General features: G+C 34.5%; 1 protein-coding gene across 6 annotated transcripts in view; it reads right to left on the reverse strand.

Annotated features, from left to right (window-relative positions):
- Nucleotides 1–5,564: 5,564 nt before the first annotated feature.
- The window catches only part of abcc3 (ATP-binding cassette, sub-family C (CFTR/MRP), member 3), a 76,304-nt gene continuing 61,331 nt past the window's right edge, over nucleotides 5,565–20,537 (reverse strand). The window contains exons 1-10 of one of the 6 annotated variants that reach the window (XM_059531681.1): nucleotides 19,094–19,226; nucleotides 16,624–16,937; nucleotides 13,156–13,355; nucleotides 12,878–13,004; nucleotides 12,207–12,308; nucleotides 11,888–12,034; nucleotides 10,587–10,745; nucleotides 8,949–9,115; nucleotides 7,886–8,080; nucleotides 5,565–6,341 (exon numbers count right to left, since the gene is read on the reverse strand). In XM_059531681.1, the coding sequence (XP_059387664.1) occupies nucleotides 6,233–6,341; nucleotides 7,886–8,080; nucleotides 8,949–9,115; nucleotides 10,587–10,745; nucleotides 11,888–12,034; nucleotides 12,207–12,308; nucleotides 12,878–13,004; nucleotides 13,156–13,355; nucleotides 16,624–16,893 (1,476 nt within the window). In that variant the 5' untranslated portion in view covers nucleotides 16,894–16,937; nucleotides 19,094–19,226 and the 3' untranslated portion in view covers nucleotides 5,565–6,232. Of the gene's footprint in view, nucleotides 6,342–7,885; nucleotides 8,081–8,948; nucleotides 9,116–10,586; nucleotides 10,746–11,887; nucleotides 12,035–12,206; nucleotides 12,309–12,877; nucleotides 13,356–16,623; nucleotides 16,938–19,093; nucleotides 19,405–20,537 lie in introns of those variants that run through there. The other 5 variants (XM_059531675.1, XM_059531676.1, XM_059531677.1 and 2 more) reach the window with 5 other exon arrangements.

The following is a 20,537-nucleotide window of genomic DNA, read 5'->3' on the forward strand; positions in this document are numbered from 1 at the left end:
TTATTTGATGTCTTTTGGTGGTTGAGATACTAAATGATCAATTACTTGATAATTATTTACTTTCAACTACTTCTGTTGTTCCTTCATGTTTATTTTGTGCTGTAACTAGTAGTAAACAGAGATTATCAATGCACATGCCGCTTGAACTACAGTTGTTACGGCTGTCAAAACAAATTAAAGAGCACAAAAACCACATTTATTGTTTGAATTTTGTGACAAAATGGACAGAATTTGAGAGCTGAGATTTTGTTTCTCATTAAATGTAACACAGCTTCTGCGATTATTGGATGAGGGAGTGCGGCATAAATAATGTTTTGTGAAGGGTATAACCAGAGGTGGGTAGTAACGAGTTACATTTACTTCGTTACATTTACTTGAGTACATTTTTTGGGTAACTAATACTTTTTTGAGTATATTTAAAGATGGGTACTTTTACTCTTACTTGAGTAAATTTTTTGGAAGAAATCTGTACTTTTACTTCGTTACTGTGGGCAACGCTACTCTCGTTACTTTATCTTAATGCAATAAATGTTATAAATGCTTCAGTTTATTCCAAACGCGCCGTCTACTTTTCTCTGGACAATGAGCGATGCTCATTCGCAAATGATTCATTCTTTTGAGTCAACTCTGTTCAAAGGCTTGATCAAACCAGTTGGCAAACGAGTGAATTGGTTCATGAATCAGTTTGAATTATTCGTTCAGTTCCCTGCCGCGTGCGCTGAGCGTCTGAAGCGGTTCAGTTGTAACGTTTAACACCAGCAGCGTTGAAAACGTGGCTATAGAACTGCACTGAATTAAAAGCAAATCTGCAAAGGCTAGGCTATTGCTAGCGATGAACTCTACCCCTAAAAATCAGCGACTTGGAGAAAGAGCAAGTCTTTGGCCACCCGTGCTGCCAGCTTGGTCAGTGTTCGCTTTAATCAGTCACACATACACCTTGTACTCATTTCCGTATATATATATATATATATATATATATATGCTCTTTTGCTTTGTTTGATTTCGGTCTTGTTTTTTTATTTTTTCCCCTTTTCTTTTCTTTTCTTTTCTGTTGTTATTATTGTTTTATTTTATTTTTTCTTGAAGTGGAAGTGTGTGTGGATCTAAAAACCTTTCTATATTATAGTAAGGTTACCTCATTAAAAAAAAAAAAAAACTGAGAAGAATGCATACAACTTTCCCGTAGTGTTGCCTTTGTTCTGTCTTTCTGTTTTTTTTTTTTTTGTATGTAACGGATGGTTTGGTTTGTCTGGTGTGCTATCTGGGATAAGGGAAATTAATATACAAATGTGTCAGGTATAGACTTGTCTGGCGCCCGAACAATAATAGTTTTTTTTTCTTCTTTTGAGGCTTTCGGTCAGAAAGTCGACTAAAGTCTGCATGCAGTCATCACCAAGAGTAAGGTGTGGGCTGGTGGTTAGGACTTTCTGTCTTCACACGGATGACCCCGGTTTCGATTCCTGCTTCAGAAGTGTGTTTTTTTTGGCAACCACCGTTATACCAGGTCAATTGGGAAACTTCTTGGAGAAGTTGGATGTGCTGCTATCAAACTTTCCTGAAGATGGTACTCCTCTGGTACTGCTTGCTGACTTCAACATCCACCTAGATAAACCCCAGGCTGTTGACTTCAACACTCTGCTCGCCTCATTTGATCTCAAGTCAGAGTCTACTACAGCCCCTCACAAATCGGGTAACCAACTGGACCTCATCTACACACAATGTTGCTCCGTGGACAACTCTTCAGTTGCTCCACTGCACACTTCAGACCACTTCCTCATTACTGCTAACCTAGTACTTACTCCTGAAGTGGCACACACTTCACCGCAGGTCACCTTTCGACGGAACCTACGCTCACTCTCTCCATCTTCTGTGGTTTCATCCTCACTTCCTGCACTCTCTCAGTTTTCAGCTCTGGACACAACAGCGCTACGGACACTCTTTGCTCCACTCTAACCTCTTGCTTGGACAACTTTTGCCCACTGTTGTCTAGACCAGCATGCACCGCCCCATCTGCCCCCTGGCTGTCCGAGGTTCTCCGTAAACATCGCTCTAAACTCAGGGCTGCAGAGAGGAAGTGGCATAAATCAAGAAACTCTTCTAATCTCAGTGTGTATCAGTCTCTCCTCTCTTCCTTCTCTGCAAATGTCTTCACTGCTAAAACATAATACCATCACTACAAAATGTACAACTGTTGTGACGCCCGGACACTCTACAAAAATCTTTCGCTTCTCTTCTTAATCCGCCTCCGCCACCTCCTCCATCGACTATTACAGCGGACGACTTTGCCGTTTTCTTCACAAATAAGACAAGAACCATCAGGGACCAATTCTCCACACCGCAGACTGAGGATGACTTCACAACTACTAATGCACACTCTCTGTCCTCCTTCTCTCCACTCTCAGAGATGGACGTTTCCAAACTTCTCCTGTCCAATCATCCTACTACTTGTCCACTTGATCCGATCCCCACTCACCTCCTTCAAGCGATTTCTTCTTCAGTCATACCTTCTCTTACTCACGTTATCAACTCCTCTCTCCACTCTGGAACATTTCCCTCAGCATTTAAGCAGCCTCGGGTAAGCCCAATGCTTAAGAAACCATCTCTAAATCCAGCGCTTCTAGAAAACTACAGATCGGTATCCCTTCTTCCATTCATTGCAAAGACACTTCAGCGAGCTGTGGTCACAACAACTTGCTACTGGGATTCCTCAAGGCTCAGTACTTGGACCACTTCTCTTCTCCATCTACATGACGTCATTAGGATCTGTCATTCAGAAGCATAACACTCAACTCTACTTCTCATTCCAACCGCATTTCAGCCTGAGTGACATGTCTAGCTGGATGAATGACCATCACCTTCAGCTCAACCTTACTAAGATAGAACTGCTGGTGGTTCCAGCTAACTCATTGGTTCATCACAACTTCTCTATACAGCTGGGTTCGTCAACCATAACTCCTTCCAGGACAGCCAGAAACCTAGGAGTTGTGATGGATCATCAGTTAAGCTTCACAGACTACATTGCTACAGTACAACGACCTGGTCCTGCAGATTTGCCTTATACAACATTAGGAAGATTAGACCCTTTCTATCAGAGCAAGCCACCCAACTCCTTGTCCAAGCTCTTGTTCTCTCCAGACTGGACTATTGTAATGCTCTCCTGGCGGGCCTTCCTGCATGTACTATCAAGCCTCTGCAACTGATCCAGAATGCAGCAGTGAAGGTTGTCTTTAATGAGCCCAAAAAAAGCTCACGTTACTCCTCTCCTCATCAGGTTACACTGGTTACCAGTAGCTGCTCACATCAAATTCAAGGTACTGATGCTTGCCTACAAGACGACAACTGGCACGGCACATACCTAAACTCACTGGTTAAATCTTATGTGCCCTCCAGAAGTTTGCGCTCTGCAAGTGAACGATGCCTTGTGGTGCCATCCCAAACAGGTTCAAAATCACTCTCACGGACCTTTTCCTGGACTGTGCCCAGCTGGTGGAATGACCTCCCAATTTTACTCATTTTCAAAAAAACATCTAAAGACTATTTTTTTCGCCAGCACTTAAGCAACTAATACTAGCACTTACCTTTTCCTTTCTTGTCTATCATATTCTTAAAAAAAAAAACACCAACCTGGCTACGTGTTCAGTACTAGACTGAGAGATTGTAACAATCCAAAGAGAAAGGAAAAATTTAAATCGCATCATATGACCCCTTTAATTATTTTATACATCTGTGTATCCATATATAAAAAATAATAATAATTACTTAAAAAAATTATTTCCAGTTAGGAAACATTTACCTAAACCATTTAAAAACTAAAATATATTAAAACTGCATAGAAATATATAAAAATAATAATAATCCAACTAAAAAAAAAAAAAATCTAATTAAAAATATTAACTTTATTAGTTTATCAGTGATACTAAAATAAAACTGCTCTTGTACTTATTGGATTTTCCTACATTTATTTAATTACATTAAATAGACCTTTTACACATTTAAAAAAGTTAAAAAGTGAGAGTATTATTGTTAAATAAATGCTGTTCTTTTAAATGTTTTATTCACCAAAGAAATCAGAAATGTTAGTTGAGCAGTAAATCAGCACATTAGAATGATTTCAGAAGGATCATGTAACTCTAAAGACTGGAGTAAAATTCAGCTTTGATCAGAGCAATAAATTACATTTGACTACTTATTCGCATATAAATCAGTTATTTAGAATTTTAATAATAATTATCAAATTTTTACTGTATTTCTGATCAAAGAAATGCAGCCTTGGTGAGCAGAAGAGACGTTTAAAAAAAAAATCTTACTGACCCTAAATCTTTGAACAGTTGTGTATATTTACAAATCTTTACATGGACATGTAGTCAAGTCGGTCTCAACAGATTATGAGGGATAAATCAAGTCTGTTTCATTGCGTGACACAACCTTTCAGATCTTCAGATCTAGTCAGTGGAGCTCAGAGGAGACGGACAGCAGCTGCGTCCAGAATGAGAGGAATGACACCCTTTGACCCGCTTTATGTTGTATCTATTGCGGCATATTTTCATACATTCACACTATGAGCCCTCAAAGTTTCAACAGTTCAACATTAGATGTGTTCAAGCCTATTCCTAAAACCAAAGTGTCCTCAGAAAAAGGTGATTCAATCATGAAGCACATTAGTTAATGTTTTGACTCTGTTGAGGCTCAATTGCAGAATCAGAAAGGCTCATGTGCTTTGTTACAGACGACATGATGATGCTGAGGAACGTCCTCTAGTGGCAGTTATGATCTAGATCTACAGACACTGAAACACAAGCAGTGGACGGTGAATTCAGGTGCAAATCTACTTCAGTTCACTCTGCTGATGAAGAGATTTTAATATTACTTTAGTAAACAGACATTTAGCTTTCATGCTGTTTTAGAAATGAGCAATAAATGTCAGTAAACAATACACTTCTGAATTTTCTTTAATTTCAACTTCAACTTCCTGAACTTATTTAAACTTTTATTTAAAAATAGATTACATCTATAAAATCTATAGTTCATTTAACTGGTTTTATGGCCATCGTTTTATTTTAGTGAAAGTGGACGTTTTTATCACTACTCTCTTCAAAAAATAATTAAAAACCAAATTGTAATTAAAAACCAAATCAGCTTTTGAGCATATTAAAATGTATTTAAGATTAATTGGGATAGTGTAGATAAAGTTTTGTTAAAATAAAAAAAATTAAAATAAAACAACAACAACGAAAAAGCAATGATGTATCGTGAATTGATAGCTGCCACAATTATGAAACAATGTATTGAACTATAATTATAATAAATTACAAATAAAGAAAAAACAAATATATAAAATGGGGAAAAACAATACAATTTATATCAGTAGTAGTGAAACTGTGCAAAACATTATGCAATGATTATATGAAATTATAATTATAATATAGCATAAATTATGAAGAAACTATAATAAATATGTATATATATATTTTTAATAATTCATAGGTTCATGATTGCTACTCTGGTAAAAAAAAAACAAAAAAAAAAACTTGCGAAACATTGAAAAAGTATATTTCTTTTATTAATTATAATAGTATAATGATATTATAAGTATAGTGATAATAATAATACTTATAAGTAGTAATATTATAATTATAATTTATAGTTGGCTAGCATAAATGAAGTTTTTTCAAAATTATGAAAAATTCACTATCATGCTGTATTGTTTATGAGTTTACAGCAATCAGAGATCAAAAATAATATTTTAAATAAGTTACAATTAATTGTAAATGTAAATGCACTAAAAATATATAAATTAAAATATAAAAGTGGCACTACAAAAAGGATGTTTATGAGTGATAATCAAAACGACTTTTGGACACAGCATTTCCAAGAAACACATAGAAGCAGTATTACTTTTTTTTAATAAATGCAACAATACTCCAATTCTGCTAACAGAATTCAAGTTTTTACAGATTTGGTTTACAAAAAGAATCACACAGAAATCTTCCCTATTAAACAACTTCAAAAAGTGACTTAAATAATACAGTACAAAAATAGACTGCTTGGTCATGAAACGACTCATTCAGTAACAGTGGCACTGTAGTCATAGAAAAAACAACAATAATGTAAAAACAATAAAAGATCCTAGATGTAGCTTTCGCTGTTGAGTAAAAACAAAACAACATTACATTCACTGGCACTGTGTGTGTGTGATACTGTGTGAAGGCACTGCGGTTTACAGCATAGCGGCTCACACCAGACCCGCGTCTTTAGCCATCCCATAGAAGATTCCTTTCTGAGCGATCAGGTTAGTCGGTGTGTCGAACTCTGCAATCTGTCCCTTGTCCAAAACGAGCACTCTGTCACAAGAGAAACGCACATGCACCGCCTTCAGAAGAATGATATGGGTTTGCCATACTGCTAGATACTGCTAGATATGCCTTAATAAATGCCTTAACCTAATAAATGAGTTGTACACACAGCTGTTTATGTCTTAAGTGAAGGTAAATAGTTGAGAAAGAAAATGCAAGAGTGTCAGTATATTAGGTCCGTGCATTAGGTCTTAAAGTGACAGCAGCCTAATAAGCCTGCTGCTGTCATTAATGTTATTCAAACAATAAAAAAGAAAATATCTCACTGCTTTAAACTCAAATCACTTTTGTATGGAATTGTATTTCTGCCAATTAATAAAGAAATAGATATTTGGGACTTTTTAAATTGCACAATTCTTACATTTTGTAAGAAAACAGAATTGTAAGAAAACAGTTTTTTTCCTCCGAATTTGACTTTTTTACTTGCAATTGCAAGTATATACTGTATCTATGTTTATATAAATTCTGTAAAATGAAGCCAACATTTTGAGATATAAAAAAAAAAAGTTTACTGCATATCTTGCAGTTTTGAGTAAAAAGTAAAAACTATGAGATAAGTCATAATTTTCTTGTTTTATCTTTTATAAAGTGACGGAAATAATCTTCCATACTCTTCAATAAGACTAAATTAATATTTAATCAGACTGTGCATTGTTTTTCTGTACAGAACAGAATTTTAGTTCTTATTTCTAGTGCTTGGTTTTTCACATAAGTCTATTTCATTTGTGTCTTTTATTCTTGTAGTTTTTGTCCTTTCATTTGTTTCTATTTTCTTATTTTATCTTACTGTTTATTTGTCTTCAGTAAGCTTGAGAGATTTTCTTTTACTTAAGTTAGGTTATTATTAGAGTTTTGTGATATTAAAATTGATGACAAGAATTATATGAATGGTATCAAAACTTCTGAAATCATAAAAAGCTTTACTTAAAGCGAAAATAACTATAACAGAGCTGAGTTTGTGCTGCATCTGTCAGTGATGCCAAAAATGCCAAAAATAACATATGCATCTGGAAAAATTATTATTCAATGTTAATTTAGTGATGCATTATTATTTATGAATACTTTGAAATTCCAAATAAAATACATTTTACATTAAACAAAAAAAAAAAAAAAAAAAAAAAAAAAATATATATATATATATATATATATATATACAATTTTCTGCTATTTTATCATGTGCCAAATGCCATTCATGATTTTTATTACTCTGGTCAAAGAACTTATGAATCAGTATTACTTTAATAACAAATGCAATGCAATAATACATTAACTACACTTACCAAAATAAAGTCAAATGTCAAAACAGAGTATTCAAAATTTATAATTAAATAAAAATGTGTTTTTCTGCTGATTACGAGAGAATATAAGACTGAATAACCCTACAAGTAATCATCAAATGCAAAAATGCTAAAAAATGCATCATCTTTTTTGTGAGAAAATGTGACGTGGTCCAGTAAAGCAGACCGAATTTGTGGAATCTGCAGCTCAAGTGTAGTAAGAAATGAGAATTGTGTTTGCGTGATTAGATGAACCTGGTGTAGTCCATGATAGTGTTGAGTCTGTGAGCGATGGTGAAAACGGTGCAGTCCTCGAACTGTGTGCGGATGGTGGACTGGATGAGATCGTCCGTCTCCAGATCGACGGCAGCCGTGGCTTCATCCAGGACCAGGATCCTGGTCTTCCTCAGTAAAGCTCGCGCCAAACACACCAGCTGCCTCTGACCCACACTGAACACACAACAACACGCTATACATAAACACACTCATAATGCATCACACTTACAGCAAATATAGAGAAACAAATTGTGCATGAACTAGTGTCTTTTTTGCCTGAACCCTCTGATGCTGCTTTTGTGGCAGTCCATTCATTCATTTATTCATTCATTTATTCAATCATTTATTCATCCATTCATTCATTCATTCATTTATTCATTCAATTATTAGTTTATTTATTTCACTGAAAAGAATGTACTTTTTAATTTTGATATTTTTTTTTATTTAAAATTTTGTATTGTACTAATTTATATTAAATTATCTATATCAAATAAAAATATATATTTATATTTATTATATTTAAATTATATTTATATGTATTCAATCTTAAATGTTTTGAAGCACAGACTCAAGTTTTGTCTCGTTTTAAAGAAGACACTAGCAGAAAAAAGTTACAGAAGTTTATTATTATAAAAAATGCATATACTATCTTTAAATTTTACATTAAATATTTATTTAACATGTTTCAGTCTAAACTGTTTGAAAAACAAAGCTATGAATTAAGTTGTGTTTCAAATTTGAAGTTGACATCAAAAAAAAAAAAACTTTAGAATGAAAAAGTACGATTTTGTTTGGGTGCAGTACAAATGTTTTCATTAGAAATGTAAGTGTGACTATTTTTTTTTTTTTCATGTTTATGTTCACACATCAAGTGACAAAACCTTTACCAAGTTTTGTCCCATTCTGAAGAAGGTCAAATTTTTAAACAACCAAAACAAACAGTCAAAAATGACCGACCAGCACTTAAAAGGTTAAAATAACAGTGTTTTTTTAATAAATATGTTGTGATGTAATGCACAGCCCATATTGCTCCTGCTTGTACCTGAGGTTTTCTCCCCCTTCGGAGCACTCCAGGTCCAGTTTGGACGTCTGGTTGCTGACAAACTTCTTCAGATGAGAGAGTTCCAGCACTTTCCACACTTCTTCATCACTGTATTTCTCAAAGGGATCGAGGTTCATCCGCAGAGTCCCAGAGAACAGGACGGGCTCCTACAAACACACATCAATCCCACAATACACTGCTCTGTCAGATACTGTGTTACACAAAACATTTATAACCAAAACTCACTTAAACAGCATTTATTTATCATCGGCATGAATCAATGTGAATGGCAGGACTCAACCATATTGTCAAAATTATTATTAATTAATAAATCAAATAATATAAGCAGTATGATTTCCTGCTATTAATGCAAATTAATAAAAAAAAAGAAAATTAACATTAGCATACATTAGATTTTTTTTTTTTTTACATACATTAGATTTAACTTTACTGAACTCAATATTTACTTGAATTTATAGCTGTCACAGTTAAATAATACATAAAATTATAATAAATCAATTAAAAAAAGAAAATTAAAATGTAAAATACATTTGATTTTTCAAAGATATTTACAAAAATTAACTTTACTGAACTCAGTATTTACTTAAATTTATAGCTGTCACAGTTAAATAATGTTATTAAATAATATACATAATTATAATAAATAAATTAAATTAATTAAAAAAAAGGAAAATGTAATAACATTAATACATATTTGAATTAAAAAAGAAAATATTTAACTAATGCTGTACTGCTGAATTTATAGCTGCCAGTGTTAAATAATAATTTATTTACTAAATAAATAATATATACAATTATAATAAACTATAAATTAAATAATTGGCACAATTTCCTGCTGTTAATACAAATCAATTAAAAAGAAAATGCAACATTTAACTTGATTAAACTCAATATTTAACAAACGCTGTATTGTTTATGAGCTAATAGATGTGAAAAAATAAGTTACTTATTGAATAAAACATAAAATCATAATTAAAATAAATTATCAATTAAATGATATAAGCAGCAGAACTCCTGCTATTAATGCAAATTAATAAAAAATAGATTTATATATATATATATACAGTACAGACCAAAAAACATTACATTGGTTTGGAAACATTACTATTTTTAATGTTTTTGAAAGAAGTTTCTTCTGCTCATCAAGCCTGCATTTATGCATATATACATACATATATATTTGATATATATTTGAATACTTTAAATATATACAGAATTGGAATAAAACTGCTGTCCTGTCATCGCTGTGAATAATGAATGGTGCTGAGCAAAACAGATTTAAACACTGCAGCATTTTAGCAACTGTTAAAAGTTGAAATGAGGTTAAGAACAGGTTTTACTAGAGAAAACAAACAACATGTTAATAATCTGGACACAAGCTAACAGGCCATTAGTTTATAACAGGCTAATTAGCCAGAGTTTAGTGAGCCTGAAGGTGCTTTGGCATCAAAATCACTATCAACTGCTTTATGGCTCTGATTGGGGAAATGAGCTTTTTCTGCTGAGCCATCATGAGTGCAGTGCTAACACAGCAGTAAACACCATTCCCAAGCTGTGCTTAAATTAAAACAGATGCTTTACCACCAACAAAGCCCAAGAAAAAGCCAAAAGAGTCACCTGAGGGATGATGGTGAGTTTGGAGCGGAGGTCGTGCAGGCCGATCTCAGAGATCTTCACCTCGTCGATCACGATGTCTCCATCCGCCGCCTCCAGCAGACGAAACAGACACAGAGTCATGGAGGACTTTCCAGCACCTGTCCGTCCGACGATACCGATCTGAAGAGACACACGCATCCAGTTAGGAACTCAAACCATCAGATGGAAAACACACCGCATAAAGGAACACAGAAATAATGCGGTTGCCCTGTAAACCAATCATTTTCTGTTCCTGACGCCCACTTGTCATGGAGAAGAAGGGAAGTGCAACAGTATTTAAGATTCTTTATTACGTTAATGTGCAATTGTGGAAAAAAGGGTCAAAATGATGAGATATAACTCAAAATTGCAATATATAAATGCGCAGATCTGAGAAAACAAATCATATTTGTGAGATATAAACTCAAAATTACACATCATAAATGCAATTCTAAGAAAACGGTTAAACATTTGCGATACAAACTAAACATTGCAAGATATAAATATTGCATTTCTGAGAAAAAAAGTCATAATTATGAGATATAAACTCAAAATTGCAGGATATAAATTTGCATTTTAGAAAAAGGACATGATTATGAGATAGAAACTAAAAATGGCAAGATATAAATGCTAAATTATGAGAAAACGGTCATAATTATGATATAAACTCAAAATTGCATTATATAGATAAATGTGCATTTCTGAGAAAAATATCAAATGATGACATATAAACAAAGAATTGCAAGATATAAATGCGCAAATCTTTTTTTAGCAATTATCTTTTTTAAAATGATTGATATATAATAAATACAATGTGCAAGATATAAATCCGCAGGTCTGAGAAAACGGTCATAATTATGAGATTTACACTCAAAATACAAATAAAAAGTGCATTTCTTGATATACTCGAAATCACACATTATACATGCAATTCTGAGTTAAACATTTGAGATACAAACTAAAAATCACAAAATATAAAATGCGCATTTCTGAGAAAAAAAGTCCTAATTACGATATAAACTCAAAATTACACAATATACTAAATGCAATTATTAGTATAATTCATGCCAAATATTTGCAAATGTTATGATTCTTTACAGTTCTTCTTCAAAGATGTGTAAAGGCTTTAGCAATCACTGTGATGTGGAAAAAGAGTCACATGGTAACCCTTATAATGCACCTCTGTGCCGTTTGACATCACTTCTTACAGTACTCCGGGTGAAGTAACAGTACCTGAAACAGACTAAATGTTTCTGTGCTGTGAATGATGTAAAACAGGTCACCTTCTCTCCTCCTTTGACCTTCAGCGAGATGTTCCTCAGCACCAGGTCGAGTCCCTCGCGATACCTCACGCTGTAGTCTACGAACTCCACGTTCCCCTTCGGAGGCCAGTCTGGAGGAGGTTGCTTGTCCTTCACTATCCATGGAGCCTACGGGTTCGATTTCAATGACTGACAATCAGCTCTTGCTGTCTACTGAGCAGTCTGTGTGCAGAGTAAACTGCAAACTGCACCAGCTGTAATACTGATATTCAAAGTCTTGCTCATGCAGATGATTTCTGAACCCTAGGAAAATGATTATATGATGACGGCGGATGTGTACCTCAGTCTGCGTCTCTGAATACTCCTTCACTCTCTCCACTGCTACTATGTTGCTCTCGAGGTCAGAGGTCATCCTCACCATCCAGTTCAGGGACATGGTGACCTGTTCAGCAGAAATAACAATCGTTGATGCAGATTTTATTTGCACAAAAAACATTGCATTTCTCTTTTTCGTAATCTAGCTTATAATAAATGTGACATTGTATCGAGTGAATATTGCTGAGTCTGTGATGAATTGCGTACGCTCCTCTGTTTCAAGTTGCTTTGGATAAAAGAATTAGATTTTAAAAATGCATAAACAACCAGACAAAAGAAACGTTTTTGTGTTTTGATGTCCTTCTGCTAACCAAGGCTGCATTTATTAGATCAAAAAATACAGTCAGAACTAATAGGGTGCATTAAATTGATCAAAAGTGACAGTAAAAATCTTTTTGAGCAAATAAGCTCAAAAATAAAAACAATCTTTATTTAAACCGTTTTACTGGTACAGTGTTTCTCGTAAGTCCTACGATACGTTTTCAAGCATCAGATGCAGTTATAATAAAATACAGTAAAAAATCTAATCTAAATGAGAACTAATACTCTGCATTATGATTCAAGCAGTTCAACCGTTCACTCATCTAAAGGTACATGTTATCATGATTATACAGAACAAAATGAGTGTGATTTTACCTGTAGAGCATATGACACGGACAGACCGACCAATCCGGGGCTGAGTTTGTCCTTCCCAATCACAGCAAACAGAGCAGCAAACAGCACAATGCAATTGCCGATAAACTCGATGCGAACCCCCAACCACCTGTGTGCATCCAAACACAACACCGTCACGACTCGAAACTGAATTCAGAAAGACATTTCCCATCAAAGAGCCAGTGTTGTTATTTTCTGTGAAGCAGAGGCTAAAGAATAGAAACATGCATGCATCCAAACGAGAGCGAGACCAAACCTACCTGTTGGAAGCAATACCAGGGTAGTAACTCTTTTGGTTCTCATCCACTTTCATATCGCTCAAGAGAACAAAGGCAGCGTTTCGCCCGTAGGCGCGGATCACGCTAGTGCCTGTGATGGTCTCCGAAAAATGAGAATATATAGGAGACCTACTGACAGACTCCAGTCTCTTAAGCTGCCGAGATGTGGCTACATAAAACCTCTAGAGAAATAAACAAGATGCTATTACAACAACATCATATATATGTGTACAGCATACAACAGGAATATAAGATATACAAAAATACACAAATGAGCGAGGATTCTCTTCATTTGACTGGCAACATGCAGTTTTCTTGCTTTTCAAGCCTTTTCAATTAAGGCTTTAAAGTTAGGCATTAAATGCACTTCAATATTGCAGGTTTGTCTGAACTCCATAGGAAAGTTTGGTCAGTAAGAGAAAAATGAATGCAAATTATTTTATGGTGGCCAAAAGCTTCTATATAATCATTTTCAGTTTGCCCTCGAATGCAAATATCAATGGTAGCTTCTCTTTTGTCTTATGCACGATACAGTTTGGGGTCTGTTTCTGACAGATGTGTGTTCTGCTCATCAACTCCTGCATTTATTTGATTAAAAGTAAACTATTTCGGCATCATTACTTCAGTCTTCAGTGTCACATGATCTTTAGAAATCATTCGTATGATCGGATTCGCTGCTCAAGAATCATTTATGATTTTGTTTAATGTTGAAAACAACATGTTATGCTACATTATATTTTGGCAGAAAATGTGATGCATTTCATTTTTCAGGATTCTTTGATGAATAGAAAGTTCAAAAGAACAGCATTGTAGCATCTTTTGCAAAATTAGAAATGTCTTTTGATAAACTGAATGTGTCCTTGAGGGATAATTTTATAAAAAGATTAAATCTGAATACGATAATCAAAACTCTTCCGAATATCTAATACTGCTACTTATAATAAACTGTATGGGATTCAAAATAATCCAAACATTCCTTCGTTCAGACAAACCATTATGTCCAATTTTTAATTTACAGTTTAATTTAGTTTCTGGAATCCTCGCTTTTAATCAGTTATCAAACAACATTTAACAATACATGATATGGCTATCTTCAAACACTCAAATATTTCAAAACAATGTTCACATTAAGGGATCAAATGTAAACGGGATCAAACACTATCATAATGTTGTAGTGTTTGGTTTGGCTTCGTGCATTCCTGTGTTTAAGTTTATAATGAAATCAGTGAGAATTTAAAAGAATGCATTTGATATTTTGGTTGCATGCAGCAAGTGATTCATTTAATCATCGCACAGAAAATATAGAAATCCAGTCAGAGCCATGCAAGGCCAAAGCAAAACCTCAAAGAGAGACCGTATGTGAAATTAAATTATAATCAGGAGGAGATGCAAGACCAAGTAAAAATAATGCAATGAGAGATTAGAAATTTAGTGCCTAAAACATCTTGAGAATCACAGTAGAGAGACTAGACCAAAACTGCACCAAAGATACATCTGAAACACTATCTTAAAAAACATCATTATTATACAGTAGCAGATGTTACAAGATATTATTGTTATCACCGTAATGCTGCTTTCCTTTCAACTACTTGTAATTAGGATCTGAACAGGTTAAGCAGAATTTAACACTATGTTGTTAGTAATTTAACAGGAACAGGTTGCCCAAAAATTTTAATTAGCTGAAAATGTGCTCACCCTCAGGCTATCTGAGATTAGGATGAGTTTGTTTCTTCATCAGATTTGGAGGAAGTTAGCATTGCATCAGTGTCTCATCAATGGATGCTCTGCAGTGAATGGGTGCCGTCAGAATGAGAGTCTGATAAAAACATCACAATAATAATCCACAGCACTCCAGTCCATCAGTTAACATCTTGTGAAGACAAAAGCTGTGTGTTTGTAAAATATAAATCCATCATTAACGGCTGACGGCACCCGTTCACTGCAGAGCATCCATTGATGAGACACTGATGACATTTCTCCAAATCTGATGAAGAAATACACTCATCTACATCTCAGATGGCTTTAGGGTGAGAACACTTTTTTATCTTTGTCTGAACTGTTCCTTTAATAGTGGGACACCCCCCCAAATCCACTTCTTACTCCTGGACCCTCTCACATCCCCAGTTCTTTCATTAAAATAACTACAGGAACAATTTAAAGTCCTGTCTGTTAAGAGCGCTAGCATTAGTACCGTCAGCTACACGCTACACTGTTAGTGTCAGAGCAGTGTGAACACTGATGTGATGGAGATTAGACTGATGAAGTGATGAGATGCAGCACAGCAAAACACTTCAAACCATGTTCAGTACAAGACAAATCAATTCACTTCTACTCCTGCTAAAGCTAACTCGACAGTAAAAGGCTGTTCTTTACCTGCCTTTATTACTTTTCAAAATAACGGGTCATTCTTGTATTAGGATTGATAATATGGAATATGAAGTTTACGTGGAATATACTGTTTACTATATGCCAAAGTACTTAGAAATTCATTATTAAAATAAATAAATAAATAATAAATAATCATACATTGTTGCCATAATTTAATTACATTATAATAAAAATATTTATATAAATAATGATAATTTTTTATTACTTTTACTTTACATTAATCCTAATGAGAATTTATTGCAACATTTAAATTATATAATAATAATAAATAATTATAATTAGTAACAGTACTAGTAGCAGCAACATTAAATCCTTTAATAATTAATTTACTACTAATACTAATAATAATTTAGTAAACAGTAGAGTAACAAATATAATTAATACTAGCAGTAGTATCAATATTATATAATTTATATAATAATAATAATTATTATTTTTATTTATAAAAGTTTATTGCAGTAACACATAATTACATAATAATAATAATTAACTGTAACAATGTTTACAATTATATCCATAAACTAATTATTATTATCATTACTAGTAGTAGTATTAATAGCATATATTTAACAAATTATTGTAATAATGTATTTTTTATAATAATAATAACAAATGATTGCAATGATAGTAAATAATGCTATAATAGTACAATATATATAGTAGATACTATAATAAGACAATTTATAATAATAAGACAATATAATAATAATAACAAAATAATACTACTTTTGACTCCAATTATTATACTGTTGATATAATACACAATATTAATAGAAACTAAAACGCGAGGATTTGTGCTATACTGCATGTTTCTAGTAAGCTCTGTTACTGTACGTTTCTATGAAGTTCTCCGAAGCGAATGATTGGGTAACAGCCACGACTAAAACATCAGAGAGCGACTCCCTGAGCGCACTACAACAGAATGACCAAACCACACACACACACACACACACACGGGGTCGCACTACAACACTACCACATAATGATAATGCAGCTAGAACATAACAACAACAACATGTTAGCATGCTGTATTAATGAGTAAGCAGACTTGTTCCTATTTACCTGGACCCACCAATAGAACAGCATTAACGGCACTATGACTATGAGGAACATAGGGGTGAGGGCAGAGCATACGATCAGCACATTTACTGTGTACCAGAAAGTGCGCATCCAGATATCAATATTTTCTGGAATGACAGAGTCTATTGTGTCCACGTCTTTGCTGAATCGGTTCAAGACCCGCCCAGAGGGTGTGGCCTCAAAAAAGGCCTGCGGGGCCCTCAGAATGGCGTGGAGCATGTGGAGGTGCGTCTGGTGGGCCGCCTTCAGCATGCTGTACGCCCGGCACAGTAAACAGTTGGCCAGAATCAGCGCACCTGTTGAAGGGCAGCACACGGGTTAGTGAGGTCGAACCCTCGCACCGTGTGTGTGTGTGTGTGTGTGTGTGTGTGTGTGTGTGTGTGTGTGTGAAACACTGACAGAAGCCGGCACCGTCTCCACTCATCTAGGAGAGAAACAGACTCATGTGGAAGTCAGAAAACTGCTTTGGTTGTGTTTCTGTTGTGCTTGTGAGAAATTCAGCATTCTAATGACTATAACCTTCAGAGATTTTAATGTAGTTTAGATGAAAACTGTTCAAAAGTTTGGGGTCGGTAAGAAAGAAATGCATACTTTTGATTATCTTAGTATGTGTTTCTGTTTCAAATTAATGCCATTCTTCTGAACTTTCTATTGATCTGTAAATCATGAAAATTATAATGTATGATGGTTTCCACACAAATATGACGCGGCACAAATTTTTTCATCAACAATGATAATCAGAAATGTTTTCTCAGCAGCTATATCATCATATCAGAATGATTTCTGAAGATCATGTGACACTGAAGACTGGAATAATGATGCTGAAAATACAGCTGCACATCACAGGAATACATTAACCAAATTAGTGCAGCCTTGGTGAGCAGAAGAGTCTTTTAAAAAAATAAAAACCTTGCCGACCTCAAGCTTTTGAAATGTTGTGTAAAGCATTTTCTGAGATATAATTAATAAAATGTGATCTGAAACTACTAGAGACATGAGATTACTTGGGTCTTTATCTGCCTAAAGGCTAAACAAAAGATGTTAATATTGTGTCGTTGCTGTCTAGAAGATTAAAATTAGTTCAGTATGTTTGTCCTATTGTCCAGTACAATTATCTAAACATTTACCTGAGAAGCAAAATGACTTGTTTTCTGAACAAAATGTATCAAACTTCATTGAATTAACAAAAACTCCCCCTTTTGGTACTTAACGAGAAAGCAAATTTTTTCTAAAGTAAATTATAAGATATTTTTACTGGAAAAGAAGACAAGAAAAACTCAGTTTGGATGATTAACTAAGAACAAGATGATGGCTAGGTTGTACTCATTGCTCTCAAACACAGCGAGCACAGATTTGACAGGAGAAGTGTGGATGTGTTTGATGATCAGCAGAGGGCGCTAGTGAAGCACAAACCAGAGACGGACAGACACTCCCAGAGTCCCTGTGTGCATGTGTGTGATTGTGTGATGGTTTGTGCTCATGAATGGGTGTGATTGTGAGAGCAAACAGCAGCAGAAGTCAAAGCAGGAAGTGGGCAACAGGCGCTGAGGGAGGAACAGGAAACACACGACACACAAGCGACGGCTTTGCTCACACCACGTGAAAATCTGATCTCTAGGAGCGATGTCTGCGTGTGATAACATCAGCTGTGTGTGTCCAGACAATGTTGTGCATTAAATGCTTCTAAACTACTGTTTGTCTACATACAGAAGACTGCAAAAATGATTTTCTTACTCAGTATTTCTGTTGTTGTTTTCCACAATAAATATCAGAAAATTCTTAAATAAAGTAATACTAAGTCTTAAATCAAGATACACCTCCACAGAAAAATTTTGATTAAATTTAATATATATATATATATATATATATATATATATATATATATATATATATATATATATATATATATATAAAGGAAAAAAATAGCCAATCGGGTCGGAAAAATGTAGTAAAAATGTAATTTATAAATTGTATTAATTATATAATAATAATAAATTCATTTGATATAAACAATTTAACATTGTAAGTCAATTTGCTTCTCTAGAAATGAAATTAACACACACAAAAATTTATTAAAATTAATATACTAACAATGTAAAAAACACTAAGAAAATCAGTTTTTGCAGCGTAGAGTAATAATGCACATTTTCTGTGATTTTATATTGATGTGTCCTAATTGACAGAATAAATGTAAATCGAAGAGACTGTTAAATCTGTTATTTTAATTGTGCAATAAAACCCAAAACAACAACTAAAAAAAATCAGATTTTCCCGCTGTCTGAATAAAGCCATATAGACACAGAGGAAGGAAGAAATCACGTGTTACACAGACTGACTCTGTACCATATTCTGGAAATCACACGCTCAAATACTCCTCGAAAGGGAACTGAAAAGCAAACGTTATCCCGCTCTCATCCAGAACGGTGTACAGCTGCAAAAAGGGCAAAAATACCTGCACAAAGAAGTAAATCAAAGCCAGAGGGCCAATGACCAGCGCGAATATTGGCGTACTGCAAATGATAACAATCATGGTGGACACAGAGGCAAAGAAGGTGCCCAGGAACATGAGGACGGTGGACGGGAGGACCTCGTCGATCACATAAATGTCCTTGGAGAAGCGGTTGATGATCCGGCCTATGGGGGTGGTGTCAAAGAAAGACTGGGGCGTGTGAAATTTGTTGTCCAGCAGGGTCTGATGCAGCTTGCGTGCTGCCTGGATTTTCCCCAGAGCCAGAGTAAAGGAGGAAAACATAACCAGGACGCCTGTGTTAGAGAGACCAGAGGAGGAGCACAGCATCACTACACACACCTGCAGGGGATTGTGGGATACGGGAGAGCTACAGAGCGGGAGTCAAACGAGAGCACAGTCCTCAGCACAAATACACACAGGGACCGAGTTCACACAAAAACACCAGGTGCATGAGAGCACTCCACTGGAACGCAAAAGGAGAAAATTAACACAAAATCGATCGGCCAACAAAGCTGTATTCACAATAGAGGATAAAAACGTCCATTTTTAAACACATGTGCCTAGTTTTGATCATATTTAGACAACCTGTCCTGTTTTTTGTTTGTCATCAGCACTTTTTCTACTGCGAATGCATAAATCAATTTAAATTAAATTAAAAATAAATGTATGCATTTATTCAAAGTGACTTACAGTGCATTCAGGCTATACATTTTCTACCTAAAATGTGTTCCTTTGGAATCGAACCCACAACCTTGCACTGCTAACGCAATGCTCTACCACTGAGCCACAGGAACATGTATGTATGAATGGTTGCCAGGTTGAGAAGATAAAGCTAAACACTGAATCCTCTCAAGAGAGAAGCTCATCTGGCAACCCTAATACATTCAGACACATGGAGTCCTGTCTTGGATATAGCTTTTATTTTTTAAATGCTATAATTAATACAGTCACTATAGTGAAATGATGCTCATGGGAAAAAGGTGGTCAGGGAATATTTTCATAGTTTTTGTTAACGAAATGAACAACTTGCTCTGCACTCTTTGTTTTCACATTAGTTTCATATGGTTTTGACAACTTTTATACCACTTTGAACAAAATGGTTGTATGTACTGTATGTAAATAACTAATTATTAAAATGATTTACGATCTCCAGTACCAAAATGCTGTTTAAAACCCTGTTTTTGTGTGATTTGGTTATTTTCTAGGAAAACTAAAGTTTTAATCAAAATTCTTAAAATTAAAAATTTAAATAAAAAACTCATTTTGTTTATTTATTTATTTACATTTTTGAAATGTCTTTCGGTGTAACCAAAGGGTAAATGTCACATTTTTGTGGAGTTGCACCACACAACATCTTACAACCTCTAATATTGCCCTTTTGTGATAAAAAGTTAACTATTAATAACATTTTAATATTCATAACAGT

The sequence above is a fragment of the Carassius carassius genome, chromosome 40, assembly GCF_963082965.1.
Source record: "Carassius carassius chromosome 40, fCarCar2.1, whole genome shotgun sequence".
NCBI lineage: Eukaryota > Metazoa > Chordata > Actinopteri > Cypriniformes > Cyprinidae > Carassius > Carassius carassius.